This window comes from Pongo pygmaeus, chromosome 6 (genome assembly GCF_028885625.2).
Source record: "Pongo pygmaeus isolate AG05252 chromosome 6, NHGRI_mPonPyg2-v2.0_pri, whole genome shotgun sequence".
NCBI classification, from domain to species: domain Eukaryota; kingdom Metazoa; phylum Chordata; class Mammalia; order Primates; family Hominidae; genus Pongo; species Pongo pygmaeus.
The window spans coordinates 116121451-116135619 of record NC_072379.2 but is presented as its reverse complement, the minus strand read 5'-3'; the positions used below and the strand labels follow the sequence as shown (position 1 = coordinate 116135619).

Below are 14169 nucleotides of genomic sequence, written 5' to 3'. Positions count from 1 at the left end.
AATTAGACATATGTAGTCTTTCAGTGACCCAGTGTTTATACAGCCAGAAAAGTGACAGAGTGAGATCCTGTCTAAAAAAAAACAAAAAACAAACAAAAAAAACTTACTTTCAATAGCTGATATTTCCCTTTATTTTAGCTCACTGCTTGTCATTCGATTGTCCAAGACAGAACTTGATAGTCATTTTTAATTTGTTGTTTTCCATCATACCTCCTCCTCAAAGTAATTTTAAATTCTGATGACCCTGCCTTTGAAATGTCCTTTTGTTTTCCTTCCTTTCTCTCTCCACTGCCCTTGCTCTGATTTTCGTATAAACTTCCTGCGTTGTGACTAGTTTCCTTGCCTCCTGTCCCATTCTCAATAGTGGTATCTATGTTGTCTTTATAATACATATGTAATGATGTCAATTCCCGCATCACAAAACAGAGTCTGCATTTCTTAAGGGAGTTTTCATAATCTAACCTTAACCTATCTTTTTAGCTTCATGTTTTATCAGTCACCCATGGGTAAGTTTAGTGTTACGAATAAAGTTAAAGGTTTTTGAGGGATATATGTAGTATTTTCAACCATAGAGATAACTGATATTGCCCAGGGATAATATTCTAATTTAAAAGACATTTTACCTCTGTGAAACCTTTCCAGCTCCCCTAGAGAAAAAAAGGTAGCATGTAAAAATCTGTTACAATATACATACTCAGTTACATATATGATAAAAACATCAGTCAGATCAGTCTCGGAACGTAGTGCCTGTAGTGAAACTGAAGTTAGCAAATTGTGTTAACGTCCTGATATAACTATTTTCTGTTTTTTGGAAGCCATTAAAAACTTCCCATGGTGGAATAAAGTACGTGATGTACGTCACTTTACACAGTACTTTAAGCATATAAGGTGACTGATTTTTTTCTTTGGTGGTAGTGTGCTTTTAAAAGCTTGTTTTTATATTGACAGGCATTAGTGTAGATTCCACCTTTCAGTATGGATGGACTCCCCTTATGTATGCTGCTAGTGTTGCCAATGCAGAGCTGGTTCGGGTCCTTTTGGACAGAGGTGCTAATGCAAGCTTTGAGAAGGGTAAGATGTTTCAGATAACTTAAATGATTATGCTTACTGTGATTCCTTGGTTTCCAAGTAGCTATTATATAAAGTGAAAAAAAACTAAAGCAGTTTGAAGTAACCTTTCTATTCATTATACTGTGTAAATAATATACAAAATCAAATTAGAAACCATACATATTCTGAAAAACTCTCTTTCCAAAAACATAAATTCCAGTTGTGGTATCTTTATAACTGGTTGTTACTATATACCTTTAAGGTTTTGGTTGTTTTTAAAGGAAAAATTCTTTGAAACAAATATTAAAAAGTTTATAATTTAGTGGCAAATTACTTGAAAATCAGTCTGTGGAATTTTAAACTAAACTCCAAATTACATCACTTAAAGTTGTTTCAAAGATAGTTCATGAAATCCATCTTTGTCCTTGTTACTAAATAATTTCCATTCAGAAGTGCTTTGAGTGTAAGAAGAACAAGAGTGTATGAGCAAATCCAGTTTAATTATTACATTGAATTCCTGATTACTTATTTTTAACATATTCTCAATAGACAATTAAATTTGCTTCATAATTTCAGGTATAGGTTTCATTTTAGAATTGATTTTTACATTTTATACCTACAATTTTATTCTTTTTTCTCATTTATATATTTTACATAAATTTCTGTCTTAGCAACAGTTTCATGTTTAATCTTTTCTGTTAGATTTTTCTTTTTATTATATCATTTAAAAATATCACTTGGCCAGGCATGGTGGCTCATGCTTATAATCCTAGCAATAGCACTTTGAGAGTCTAAGGCAGGAGGATCACTTGATCCCAGGAGTTCAAGATCAGCCTGGACAATATAGTGAGACTTTGTCTCTATTAACAATAAAAAAATATTAGCCAGGAGTGGTGGCACACACTTATAGTCTCAACTACTCAGAAGGCTGAGGCAGGAGGACTGCTTGAACCCAGGAGTTCGAGGTTGCAGTGAGTTACGATCATGCTACTGCACTCCAGCTTGGACAACAGAGTGAGACACTGTCTCAAAAAAAAAAAATTACTCCATGAAAGCTATGCTTAGGAATGAGGTTGTCAAAAGTGTATAAAATATTCTGCTCAAAAAATTAATTAATAATTATTCTTTTTATACTTATCCCTCCTTGTAATCAGAGGGATAGTTAGAGCTATAAAATATATTTTTCACAGAATGTATGTGTAAGTTCTTTTATGTGTCCCACAATAGCCCTGTCACAAAGGGCAGATACTAGATTCTTATCTGTATGTTAGATCTAATGAGCTATTAAGATATCACAAGAGTTATAGTTTCTCAGTGGCAGAACCGGGACTAGAATATGCTCTTTCAGTATTGAGCCACTAATGTGAATCATAGCTGTTGTGACCTATTTTGAAGTCTTAATTCAAAATAGGTGTTTTTTGTGTTTAATTTACTCTGATCTTTGCTGACACCATGAGAGCCAAGGGAAGAAGAGTTTTAGGAAACAGTGAGTTCAGAAAGATCAAGTACAAAAGGACTGAAAAGAAACCAAACCAATGGATGTGGCAGTTACAGCAATTTCAGTAGGGTAGTTTATAAGCCAGATTTCAGGAGTTGTCAAATGGATAAGAAGTGAAATCAGAGACTATAGATCATTGTTTCCCAAACATGAGTTTAGCAAGGCAAATTTTAATCAACCAAAAACTGTTCAAATCCAGACAATGTGGCTATGTCCATGTCCTTAACCACTTTCTGTTCTCTTGAAGTAATGGGAGTAAGAGGGGAAGGAAGTTAAATGAATTATAGATAAACTTTGGAGACTGAAGGGATTCATGTCTAATCTCATCTTTCGATGAAGGAAGACAAAGTTACCTGCTAAGAGTGAGAGATTTGGGAAGAGGTTATAGAGTTTTAGAGTGCAATAATAGAATGTTTTGAGTGGTAAAGACATCTAATAGATGCTCTTGATGTATGGGGGTTTTTCCTCACTTTTCTATTCACTATAGATAAGCAAAGTATTTTGATAACTGCATGTTCTGCTCGTGGCTCAGAGGAACAGATCTTGAAGTGTGTAGAACTACTACTTTCAAGAAATGCTGATCCAAATGTTGCTTGTAGGTAAGAGCCTTTATATCTGTTCAAAATTCAAGTCAAATTAGAATTTTTCTTTGGTATCAGCCTTTTAAAAATCATGAACAATGTTTACTTGGCCAAATAGTTGATGAATGAAAATAGTTCATAAGGTCATGGTTCCAATTCTATAAGATTATCAGAGGAAGGGGATATCATGAAAGTAGTCTTTCAACTCTACATTTTGAGAGGAATGTCATAAGAATTTAGAATGATAGGGAAAGGAGGACAATAAACTATAGTATCTTTTCTTGTGAATCATACTACTCTAAAGAATATGATGATTGACCTGTAAGAGTAAAGCCTTTTAATGTTCTCTCTCTATAACATTTAACAACTAAACAATTTTACAAAAATACTAAGAAAATATATCCATTTTCTATTTTCCTAATTGTTTCCATTTTCTTAAGACTTCACGAATTAACTAGGTAATAACATGTATGTAATAGTGCCTAGATGCATTGAAGACAAGCAGTAAATGTATCTTGCATCTTTTGAAATGTCAGTAATAAAAATGAATCAGATTGCTTAAAATTTCTATCACATTGGCTTCCTTTCTGATTCTTCTATTTCATCTTCCTATTAAATCTCTCTTTGTGTTTCATTTAATCTTTAAAATGAGTAGGAAGTAGCCCATCTAACAAAAATGTCTAGCACAAATAGAATTATTATTCATAATTCATTAGTTCAGATAATGATGATCTAGTACCTGATAAACAGAAATAATTATGCTTCACTCTGGAAGTTTTTTTCTAAATTGGTTCAGTTTCTATGATACCTGGACAGCAACCTTGGAAGGTACTTTACAGCTTTAGATAATTCCTAAATCTTTGTTGAGATTTAAAAAAATAATATTTTGGTCTAGTTGTAGTGGTTCTCAAGCAAGGTCTATTTGGCCTTTCAGGGGATATTTGGCAATGTCTAGAGACATTTTTGATTGTTATAGCTGAGAGATACTACTGGTACCTAGTGGATAGAAGCCAGGGATGCTGCTGAACATCCCAAAATGCATAGAACAACCCCTCAAAACAAAGAATTACAAATCCCCAAATGTCAGTAGTGCCATGCGTGAGAAACCCTGATCTAGTGTGAGAAGGGCCAAGATGTATTGAGTGGATAATTAATATTTAAACAAAGATAAAAAAGAACTGGCAGAGAAACTACCTGCAAACCTGTATTTTTTTTAAGACAGGGTCTCGCTCTGTCACCCATGCTGGAGTGCAGTGGCACCATCGTAGCTCGCTGTAACTTCTGCCTCCCAGTCTCAGGTGATCCTCCCACCTCAGCATCCAAAGTAGCTGGGACTACAGGCACATACTACCACAGTGGGCTAATTTTTGTATTTTTTGTGGAGATGGGGTTTCACTATGTTGCCCAGGCTGGTCTTGAACTCCAGGGCTCAAGCAATCTGCCTGCCTCCACCTCCCAAAGTGCTGGGATTAAAAGTGTAAGCCACCATAACTGGCCTACCTGCAAACATTTTTTTTTTTTTTTTTTTTGAGATGGAGTCTTGCTCTGTCGCCCAGGCTGGAGTGCAGTGGCGCGATCTTGGCTCACTGCAACCTCTGCCTCCTGGGTTCAAATGATTCTCCTGCCTTAGCCTCCTGAGTAGCTGGGATTAGAGACGTGTGGCACCACGCCTGGCTGATTTTTGTATTTTTAGTAGAGATGGGGTTTCACCATGTTGGCCAGACTGGTCTCAAACTCCTGACCTTGTGATCCGCCCACCTCGGCCTCCCAAAGTGCTGGGATTACAGGCATGAGCCACTGCACCCGGCCTCAAACTTTTAACAGAAACTTTTATCCTCATATATGGTATAATCCTTAGTAAAATGTAACTTTTGGATCTGGTTATACCTTGGAATTAGGACATGTGCTTTAGTACTCCTCGCTAAAGTAAACTTCCATGAGTGTTGTAATTTTGATGTATACCTTTAGAAGTGGCATGAGATAAAACTTTTGCTTGGTGCTCTTCACTTTTTTTCCGACTGCCTCTATGAGATTTTGTAGGTAGTGAAGTCTTTACCCTCCTAATCACCTAAAATGTTGTAAACACACAGAAGTCAGTCAAGCCAGTGTCATAGGTTCTAGACTATTCTTTCTCCTCAAGAACTAGAAGATATCCTTTAGGTACATAAGATGTATTGGGAAAAACAGATTCCATTTGAATTAAAATGACACAAGGTTAGCATCTTATGCTAAAAACTATAGGGCAATGACACTATAAGGCAGTTTCAAAACTGAAAATCCTAAATGAGCAGATGAATTTGAAAGAGCGCAAGATTTCTATTGGTATGTGATCAACTCTAAAATAATTAGAGGATTTATAGAATGGTTGAAGAAAATAAAGCAATATGCATTTAATTAATAGATGTGAGAAATAACCTGAAAAACTATTCAGCTGCTTCTTTTTTAATGCTCAAAGCATAAAGCAATAAAATTGAATTGTGTTTTCTTGATAGAGCTGAAAAGAGGATAAGTTATGGCAAATAGTGCTTTTAGGCTGCAAATTTTATAAGAAGGATAGCATTAGCGGACATTGGGGGATAGCGTGCTGTCAATGTGAAAGACAAAACATATCAGGACATATGGGGAATACAATGAAATTTGAAGAGAATTTTATAGCTAACTCATTAGCAGTGACAAAAATCAAAACCTATTAGAAGATTGGGAGCTTTAGATTCCTGTAAAAAGTGTCAAAAGATACCAGCAATACATCTGGGAACCACTCTTCAGATGTCAAGGAGAAAAACAGATCTTCAGATGAATTTACTTTCAAGCTGTTGATGTAGCCTCTTTTGTTGAGCAATGCCATTGCTGAGAAAAATTACCTCTCAAGAAAAAGAGCACAAGGAAAGAGTCAGCCATAAAACATAAATGGCTAGATTTTGCGAAAGCTAGATAGATGGTCACGTATTTGATAGGTGCAAAGAAAGTTGGCTTCTAACTTTTTTTTTTTTAACTAGTATGGAATCAGTAGTCTTGTCTCATGAAGTGAAATTAATAGCAAAGTCTTGGAGATCAGCCTCTAAGCTTGAGATTGAAGTCTCAGTTTCCATGTGTAAAGTAGCATGAACTCTTCTCCATTCTGTGGAAATACCTCATAAGACAGGATCTTAGTTTTTAGATAAAATGGGGGAAAATGAGTTACTGATTTGTATTAGGAGCAGGAAGATAATTTCTAGGGGTTTGTAGATCTTAAAATGAAAGTAAGTCACTTGAATTACTTGGTTCTGTTTGCACTACACTACAAGTGAGTAGATAGAAGAATAAAGATTAAGAAGAAACTGTTGAATTTCCTCTACTTAACTAATTAGAAATCTCGCTGGATGGTACTGAGGGAATTCTGTAATAGTTTAAATTTTTTAACTTGTGTATAATTTACATACACATAATTAAAATACTCAGATTTTCAGTGTACAGTTGGATCAGTTTTGATAAATGCATACATTTGTGTAACTTACACCAGAAGATGGGATATTTCTGTCACTCCAGAAAGTTCCACTGTGTCTCTTGCCAGTCCGGTTCCCTCTCCACCAGAAGCAACCATGTGATCCAGATCTTGCTTCTACCACTATAAAGTTTTTCTGTTCTAGAATTATAGAGTATTTTTGTGATTTCTTTAACTGAATATAATAAATTTTAAGACTCATCCATGCTCTGTGTATTAGTAGTTTGCTATTTTCTTTATGGCCTGAGAAAAGCAGGTGTTCCAGTAACGCAGAAAATCAATTGGCTTAGAAATTAAAAGAAAAGACAAAAAAGCCATAAAGTTGTTAACAAGATTTCAGTAGGCAGAATTTTAAAGTATTTAGGCTCTATGCTAAGGCAGCATAAGTGTTGACAATATAATACGTTTTTCTAAGTCCCTAAACAGAGACAAGCGCCTTGCATCAATGCTTCAAGTAGCAAGCACTGACTATCCACTCCTTTATTTTTTATTTTATTATTTATTTATTTATTTTGAGATGGAGTCTCGCTCTGTCACTCAGGCTGGAGTGCAGTGGTGGATCTCCGCTCACTGCAACCTCCAGCTGCCAGGTTCAAGTGATTCTTTCCTCAGCCTCCCAAGCAGCTAGGCCTACAGGTGTGCCACCACTCCTAGCTAATTTTGGTATTTTTAGTAGAGATGGGGTTTCACCATGTTGGCCAGGCTGGTCTCGAACTTCTAACCTTAAGTGATCCACCTGCCTTGGCCTCCCATTACAGGCATGAGTCACTGCGCCTGGCCCGCTCCTTTATTTTACTTACTGAATTGCTTATTGAGAATCATGTTTGGTGTATGCTGTGGTTGTTTCCATTTGTTTTGCTTCTGCAAGCCATTTGTGTACGTGTACTAAACGTTAATATCACTAAATACCTTTTTTGGTTGTTTTATATTTCATTTTTTTCAGTTTTCATTCTTTAATTTCATTTCATTTTTTTCGGTTTTCTTTCAGAGTTCCCCTTTATGTGCTGGGTATACATTCCAAGACCCCCTAGTAGATGCCTGAAAACATTGATACTACCAAACCCTATAAATACTGTGTTTTTTCCTATGCATACATATATGTGATAATTTATAAATTAGGCATAGTAAGAGACTAACAATAATAATAAAATAGAACAATTATAACAATATACTGTAATAAAAATTATGTGAATATGGTTTCTCTCAAAATATCTTATTGTACTGTACTCACCTTTCTTGGTGACCTGAAATGATCTGAAAAGATCTGTCAATCTGATAATTGAGACATATCCGTCAATGTGATAATTGGGTGTGTAGTATATATAGCATGGATATGCTGGACAAAAGATGATTCGTATCGCAAGTGAGACAGTACAAAATCTCATCACACTATTCAGGACAGTGTGCAATTCAAAAGTTATGAATTTTTTATTTAATATTTTTGGTCCTCAGATTACTGCAGACAGCAAAACCACAGATAAAGAGATACCATCTCATGCCAGTTAGAATGGCGATCATTAAAAAGTCTGGAAACAACAGATGCTGGAGAGGATGTGGAGAAATAGGAATGCTTTTACACTGTTGGTGGGAGTTTAAATTAGTTCAATCATTGTGGAAGACAGTGTGGTGATTCCTCAAGGATCTAGAACTCTAGAACTAGAAATACCATTTGACCCAGCAATCCCATTACTAGGTATATACTCAAAGGATTATAAATTATTCTGCTGTAAAGACACGTGCACACATATGTTTATTGTGGCACTGTTCACAATAGCAAAGACTTGGAACCAACCCAAATACCCATCAATGACAGACTAGATAAAGAAAATGTGGCACATATACACCATGGAATACTATGCAGCCATAAAAAAGTATGAGTTCATGTCCTTGCAGGGACATGGATGAAACTGGAAACCATCATTCTCAGCAAACTAACACAAGAACAGAAAACAAACACTGCATGTTCTCACTCATGAGTGGGAGTTGAACAGTGAGAACACAGGGACACAGGGAGGGGAACATCACATACCAGGGCCTATCAGGAGATGGGGGGCTTGGAGAGGAATGGCATTAGGAGAAATACTTAATGTAGGTGACGGGTTTATGGGTGCACAAACCACCATGGCACGTGTATACCAATGGAACAAACCTGCACTCTCTACACATGTACCCCAGAACTTAAAGTATAATAAAAATAAATAATTATATTTTTTATCATTTGATGGTGAACATTTCCAAACTTATTAACTAAATAGACACATTAAAGGAGTAATTCTCATCTGCTTTAAAGCTTATATTGCACCCAAATTTTGTTTTAAGTAAACATTTAAATTTGCTAATACTATTTGTATTCCTGGGTGTCAATGTTTTTTGCAAAAATTTTGTAGCTTCTTCCAACATTTCTTCTCTGTCATCTTGAAAGTGGCTTCTTGAAAAGGAAAAAACATCCCTTTAATGTGATATTATTAAGGTATCTCCATCATGATACCATGACAAGCATCTTCTAAATTTTGCAGTTCTAGAAAATCTCTCATCTATCGTTTCTTCAAATATTACATCCTCCTTCTGAGCCTCTGATTGTATATCCATTAGATCTTCTCACTGTATCCTCAATATCTTTCATTTTCCATTTTTCAGTCTCATTGTGCCATATTCTGGATTATAGCTTCTGATCCTCCCTCTAGGTCACTAAATCTCACTTCACCTTCTAATCTGTTGTTAAAATAATGGATTTAGTTCCTCAGTTTTTAAGAAATTTTTAAAAAACTTCTAGATTCCCTCACAATTTTGGTCCAAATTATCTAACTTGCAATTACTAGAAATAGAAATCACATCTTCTAGATTTTTAAAGTTTATTTATAACTATTTTTGTGTCAGCTCTGTAATTCTTTCCTTCCCATGCAAACTTTTTTAAAATCTTATTTAAAATAGCTTTGGAAATAGCATTTATTTAATTCATGGACAGCTTTCCATATGATATGTAGGTCCACTTTGTTCTTTTATTATTTTTTCTTTATTTTCTTTTATTTTTTCATTTTCCGTCTGTGGGACTTACGGTAAAAACTGACAACTTGAAAGCCGTTTTTAAAATTAAGCCTCTAGGACACAAATTACATCTTATGCATCTCTTGGATCTTGATACTGACAATATTTAACACAGTGTACGGTATCTGGCAAATATGGAAATTTAATACTGGTTTATTTTGGCTTTAGAATTTTGGGGCTTTATAATTTGTAAATGAAACATTTATTGAATATTTGCTGTGTAATAGGCACTGTGTTAATTGCTTGTCTGTGTTAATACGTTGTCTAAATAATCTTTACAACTCACTGATAAATGGTATGTTATTTTTCACGGAACAGAAAATTGGTGCTCAAGTATTTAAGTGCCTTTGAATGTAACAGAGGTTTGATAAGGGTATTTACAACAGTTTAATCTGAACAGGATCCACCAGTAGAATGTATTTATATTCCTCATCTTGTCTATATTTAGGATGTTTTCACAACAGTTTAAACAGCGTGACTTTTTATATTGTTGCAAAACATATGTTTGTGTTAAACTTCCTGTATCTTTGGATTTGGGTTTTTTTTTTTTTCTGTCTTGTTCCCTAAATTATAGTTGAATATTTTCACTTAAAAACTCTGCAAACTATGAAAGTATGGGAACAGAACAATGTTACCACTTTAGCTTAATCACCTATATGTCCAAAAACAAGGTGGCCTTCAGTCAAATGAGTTGAAACTTGGCATAGTAAATCTTCAATTTAACCTTAAATTTGGAGTTGACATTTTTATTGTTAGAATAAGCCTTTAAAAAATATGTGCAATTGACATTTTTGTTTTTAGAAATTGTGCGTTTTCCCCCTAGTTTGCTGAAACCCTTTTTTATATTTAAAAAAAAAAGATTTTTTTTTTTTTACATTTAGAAGGCAATTTTTCTAGCATATGTGTTTGTTACATTAAGATTGCTCAGTCATAAGGGTTTTGTAAAGTGATGTGGCATTTTAATTTAAATAGATGCTTTTATTACCATTGATAAGGCAGAACACATTAATTAATGCCCTAGGTTTTGACTTAGTCATTGTGTAATTGTTAACTTGTTGAATGTTATTGCATGTTTTAATAAACAAAAGATACCTTTGGAAAAAATGTTGCCTACTTTCTCAGAACATAAATTTAGTTGTAAATGTCACAGGAGCAGTTTGGTAGATAAAAATGTAATTTTGGCTTACAATAGTAACTTGTTTTCTAGTTGTAAGTAAATGTGTGACATATCTTTGCTCTGAAAGCATAGACTGGAATTACAAAAATATTATTTCATAAAGAATTTTTAGAAATATTTAGAAAACATTACTAGAAATTGTCATTTATGTTGTAGTTTTTCTTTTTAGCCTTTTTAAACCTGTAAATAACCAAGACATTTTGTCATAAGATATTAAAATAATATGGAAGTCCATGTAGTAAATCATGAGTCTTTGTTGACTAAAGAAATTTCTTAAATTCTCTGCCCCAGGATAGCTATTTTAAGTAGTTTGGTAAATGTCCCTAATCCTTTTTAAAAATATACATTTTCATACAAATGCACACACACTCACACACACTTCTTTTCACTTGTTTGGGATCTTTCCTTGTCAGTACATAATAAGTTTACCTCCCGCTTTTTTAGCTGCTTAATATTCCTTATTATTAATGTACTGTAATTTATTGAACCATTATCATGGTGACAGCATTTAAGTTGTTTATAATTTTTATTCTTATGTTGTATGGTGGTTAAGAGTACTGTCTTATGAACCAGACTGCCAAGGTTTGAATCCCAACTTTGTCATTTACTAGCTCTGTAATTGGGCAAGTTATTCATCTTTTCAGTTTCATTCTTATAGTAGGGGATAAAAATACCACTCACATCATAAAGTTGCTTTGTGTTTAGAACAGTGCCTAGCCACAGAGTAAGCATCAGATGTTTGTTTGCCATAACAATGATGATAATATCCTTGGTACGCGTTAATTCTGTAGAAGACTTCCAGAAGTAGAATTGCTCAAAAGGTTTGCACATTTAAAATCTTGCAAGTTATATCCAAACCGTCCTCCAAAAAGTTTTTTCCACTTTACATTTGTAAACCATGTGAAAGTATCCATTTTGTTTTTGGCATTCTTGCTAACATATTGTTAGGCTTTGTGGTTTGAACAATATCATGGATAAAAGTGAGCGTGTTATAGTTTTGTCATTTTTCTGATTTTTAATTAGTTTGAACATCATTCCTTATGTTTTTAGCCTTTTATATATTTTTAATAAATTGCCCCATTATCATTTTAAAATTTTTCTCTTATCTACATATAGGATCTGATTTTACCTTTTTTAGCAGTTTTACCTGTATGCAAACAATGATAGATATCTTAGGGTTATCTTGCATATTTAAGGCATATGTTAATACTGCTACTCAGATACCTGGAAATCTACCTGGACCTTTTGAAAGCATAAAATAGGATAGAGGTGAAGAAAGTTAGTTGATGAAAAGCTCTTGGCTCTAATTTTTCAAAACACATGCACAAAAACCAAGATCACACACAAACATCTTTCAAATTCTGACTTGACTTTTATTAGTGTCTGGTACGTGGTAGGAAATTACTATTTCTAAATTGAACTCAATTCTCCATCAAATAGACTACCCTTTGATATGTCTTATTGATTATAATAATTAACACACTGATTAGTAGTGTATAATAAATTATACACTACAAAAATAAAGTAGGTATAATAAAATTATACCACTACCTCCTTATAAAATTAGTTTGTTTGAGAATTTAGCTTTTTTGTCTTTTGCTATACTTTAAATTCTAAATTTGAAATGACAGGTTAATTGCTTTCATTTAAAAATGTGATTTTTTTTTTTCCTCTTACATCTTTTAGGAAAAAATCTTTCCATACCCTGTCCTGAAGTACTAAAAGCTGATATCGGGGAACTAGTGTATGAGTTTATAATTTATTGTTTATAAATTGTCTAACTTTAGTGTATTGGTTTTCAACAGTATAATGATAACCAGAAATTCTCAACAAGAATCCCTCCAAAAAAACTCTGCTATGCTTGAATAAAAACCCTGCTATACTTTCTTTGTAATTTTTTACATTGTTTCATCTGCCATTTTATTATAAAATTGTATTATAATGGCAAAATAGTCATAATTTTCATTGTTAAAATTAAGCAAAAATGTATTTTGAATTACGCTATTAAGAAAAATTGAAAATTACTTACTTGTGAATGATCTTGGACTCAGAATTTATGTCCCAAGTCCTGTTACTATAAGCTTCATGACCTTGCTAACTTCTGAAACTGAACTTTTATTTTTCATTTATGGTATAAGATAAAATTTGTTTCACTGATTTTGCTGGATTCTTGTGACAGTCAGATGCAATATCATGTAAAATTGTTTTGTAAAAAGTGTTGCATATAAATATAACAAGTTTCTAAAAAAACAGCTGATGCCTTTAAAGAATCACACTTTAGTTATGACTGTACTACTAAGCAGATACCAGGAGTACCTATTAATAATTAGCGATAGTATGTTTTCAAGGAAATAGTAAAAATAAATTATCTACATAAAAAGTTTACGCATAAGGGATATGTTGCACAAAATTATAGAAGTATTTATAATAAATGTGTAATCCCAAAAGAATTAATGAAAATTTTGCATGTTCCTAAAACAAGCAGTAGGATGATTAATAAGCAAAGTCATAAATATGGTCCTCATCCATTCCTTAATTCTAAGCTAGTTAAACATGCATTTTCTAGGTGAGAGAGAACAATATTTTTCTTTCTTGGAAGACTCACTTGGATTTGTTAACTCTTCTTTTTAATCTTTTATGGAGAGGAGGTAGTGAAGTTTCTTCTTTCACATAATAAAAATATGTTTTCATATGAGTGTTTTAGCTCGTATACATATTTGTTTTCAAATTTTGCTAAATTTTATGCATCCTGGTAGTTTTTCAAATAACTGACAAGGTCCCCCTTAATTTGTATGTTATTCATTTTTATTAAACAGATAACAGTGTCATTAAATCTTGGAGTATCTTGTAATTAACATTCCATGTTTGAATGTGTTCTTCCTGAACATATAGTTGAATTCATTTTTCTTTATCCCCTTTTGGCTGGCTAAAATATTTTATTTAAAATAAAGCAAGGGACTTTTCTGACACCTTATTTATATTTTCAGTGACAAACTGTAAAGGAACACTGACTTAAAGTAGATTTCTTTTTTGCTAATATGTTTAACTTTTAACTATTAGAATTCTGAATAATTTTTTAAAATAAATTCTTTCCTTGTTTTACCTGTTCTTATTAGAGCTGTTAGCGTATCAAAACTGTGGTTCATACAGTCTTTGAAAAGCCATGTTTTGCCTAATTATTGTAATTTTGCTTTAAATATGTTTTAAATAAAATAATATAATGTGGTTAAAGGACCCTTTATATCCTCCCCAATCATATTCCCTTTCCTTCTTTCTTTCTTATAGAAGCAACCACAGTCTTGTAATTTTTATTTTTTCTGCCCAAGTTAAATTACAC

The 14169-nt window shown here is 33.3% G+C and overlaps 1 protein-coding gene and 1 long non-coding RNA gene across 8 annotated transcripts in view; one reads left to right on the top strand and one right to left on the bottom strand.

Annotated features, from left to right (window-relative positions):
* The window catches only part of LOC129040732 (uncharacterized), a 55080-nt gene extending 54708 nt beyond the window's left edge, over nucleotides 1-372 (bottom strand). Inside the window, exon 1 of one of the 2 annotated variants that reach the window (XR_008503718.2) lies at nucleotides 108-372. This is a non-coding gene — a long non-coding RNA (uncharacterized LOC129040732). The remainder of the gene's footprint in view (nucleotides 1-107) is intronic. The other variant, XR_010126975.1, reaches the window with a different exon arrangement.
* Nucleotides 1-14169, top strand: part of ASZ1 (ankyrin repeat, SAM and basic leucine zipper domain containing 1) — a 76912-nt gene that overhangs the window by 6087 nt on the left and 56656 nt on the right. Inside the window, exons 1-3 of one of the 6 annotated variants that reach the window (XM_054495545.2) lie at nucleotides 427-506; nucleotides 949-1071; nucleotides 3036-3147. The exons of 1 other annotated variant lie outside the window; for it this stretch is intronic. In XM_054495545.2, coding sequence (XP_054351520.1) covers nucleotides 485-506; nucleotides 949-1071; nucleotides 3036-3147 — 257 coding nt within the window. In that variant the 5' untranslated portion in view covers nucleotides 427-484. Of the gene's footprint in view, nucleotides 1-426; nucleotides 507-948; nucleotides 1072-3035; nucleotides 3148-14169 lie in introns of those variants that run through there. 4 more of the 6 variants (XM_054495544.2, XM_054495547.2, XM_054495546.2 and 1 more) reach the window with 4 other exon arrangements.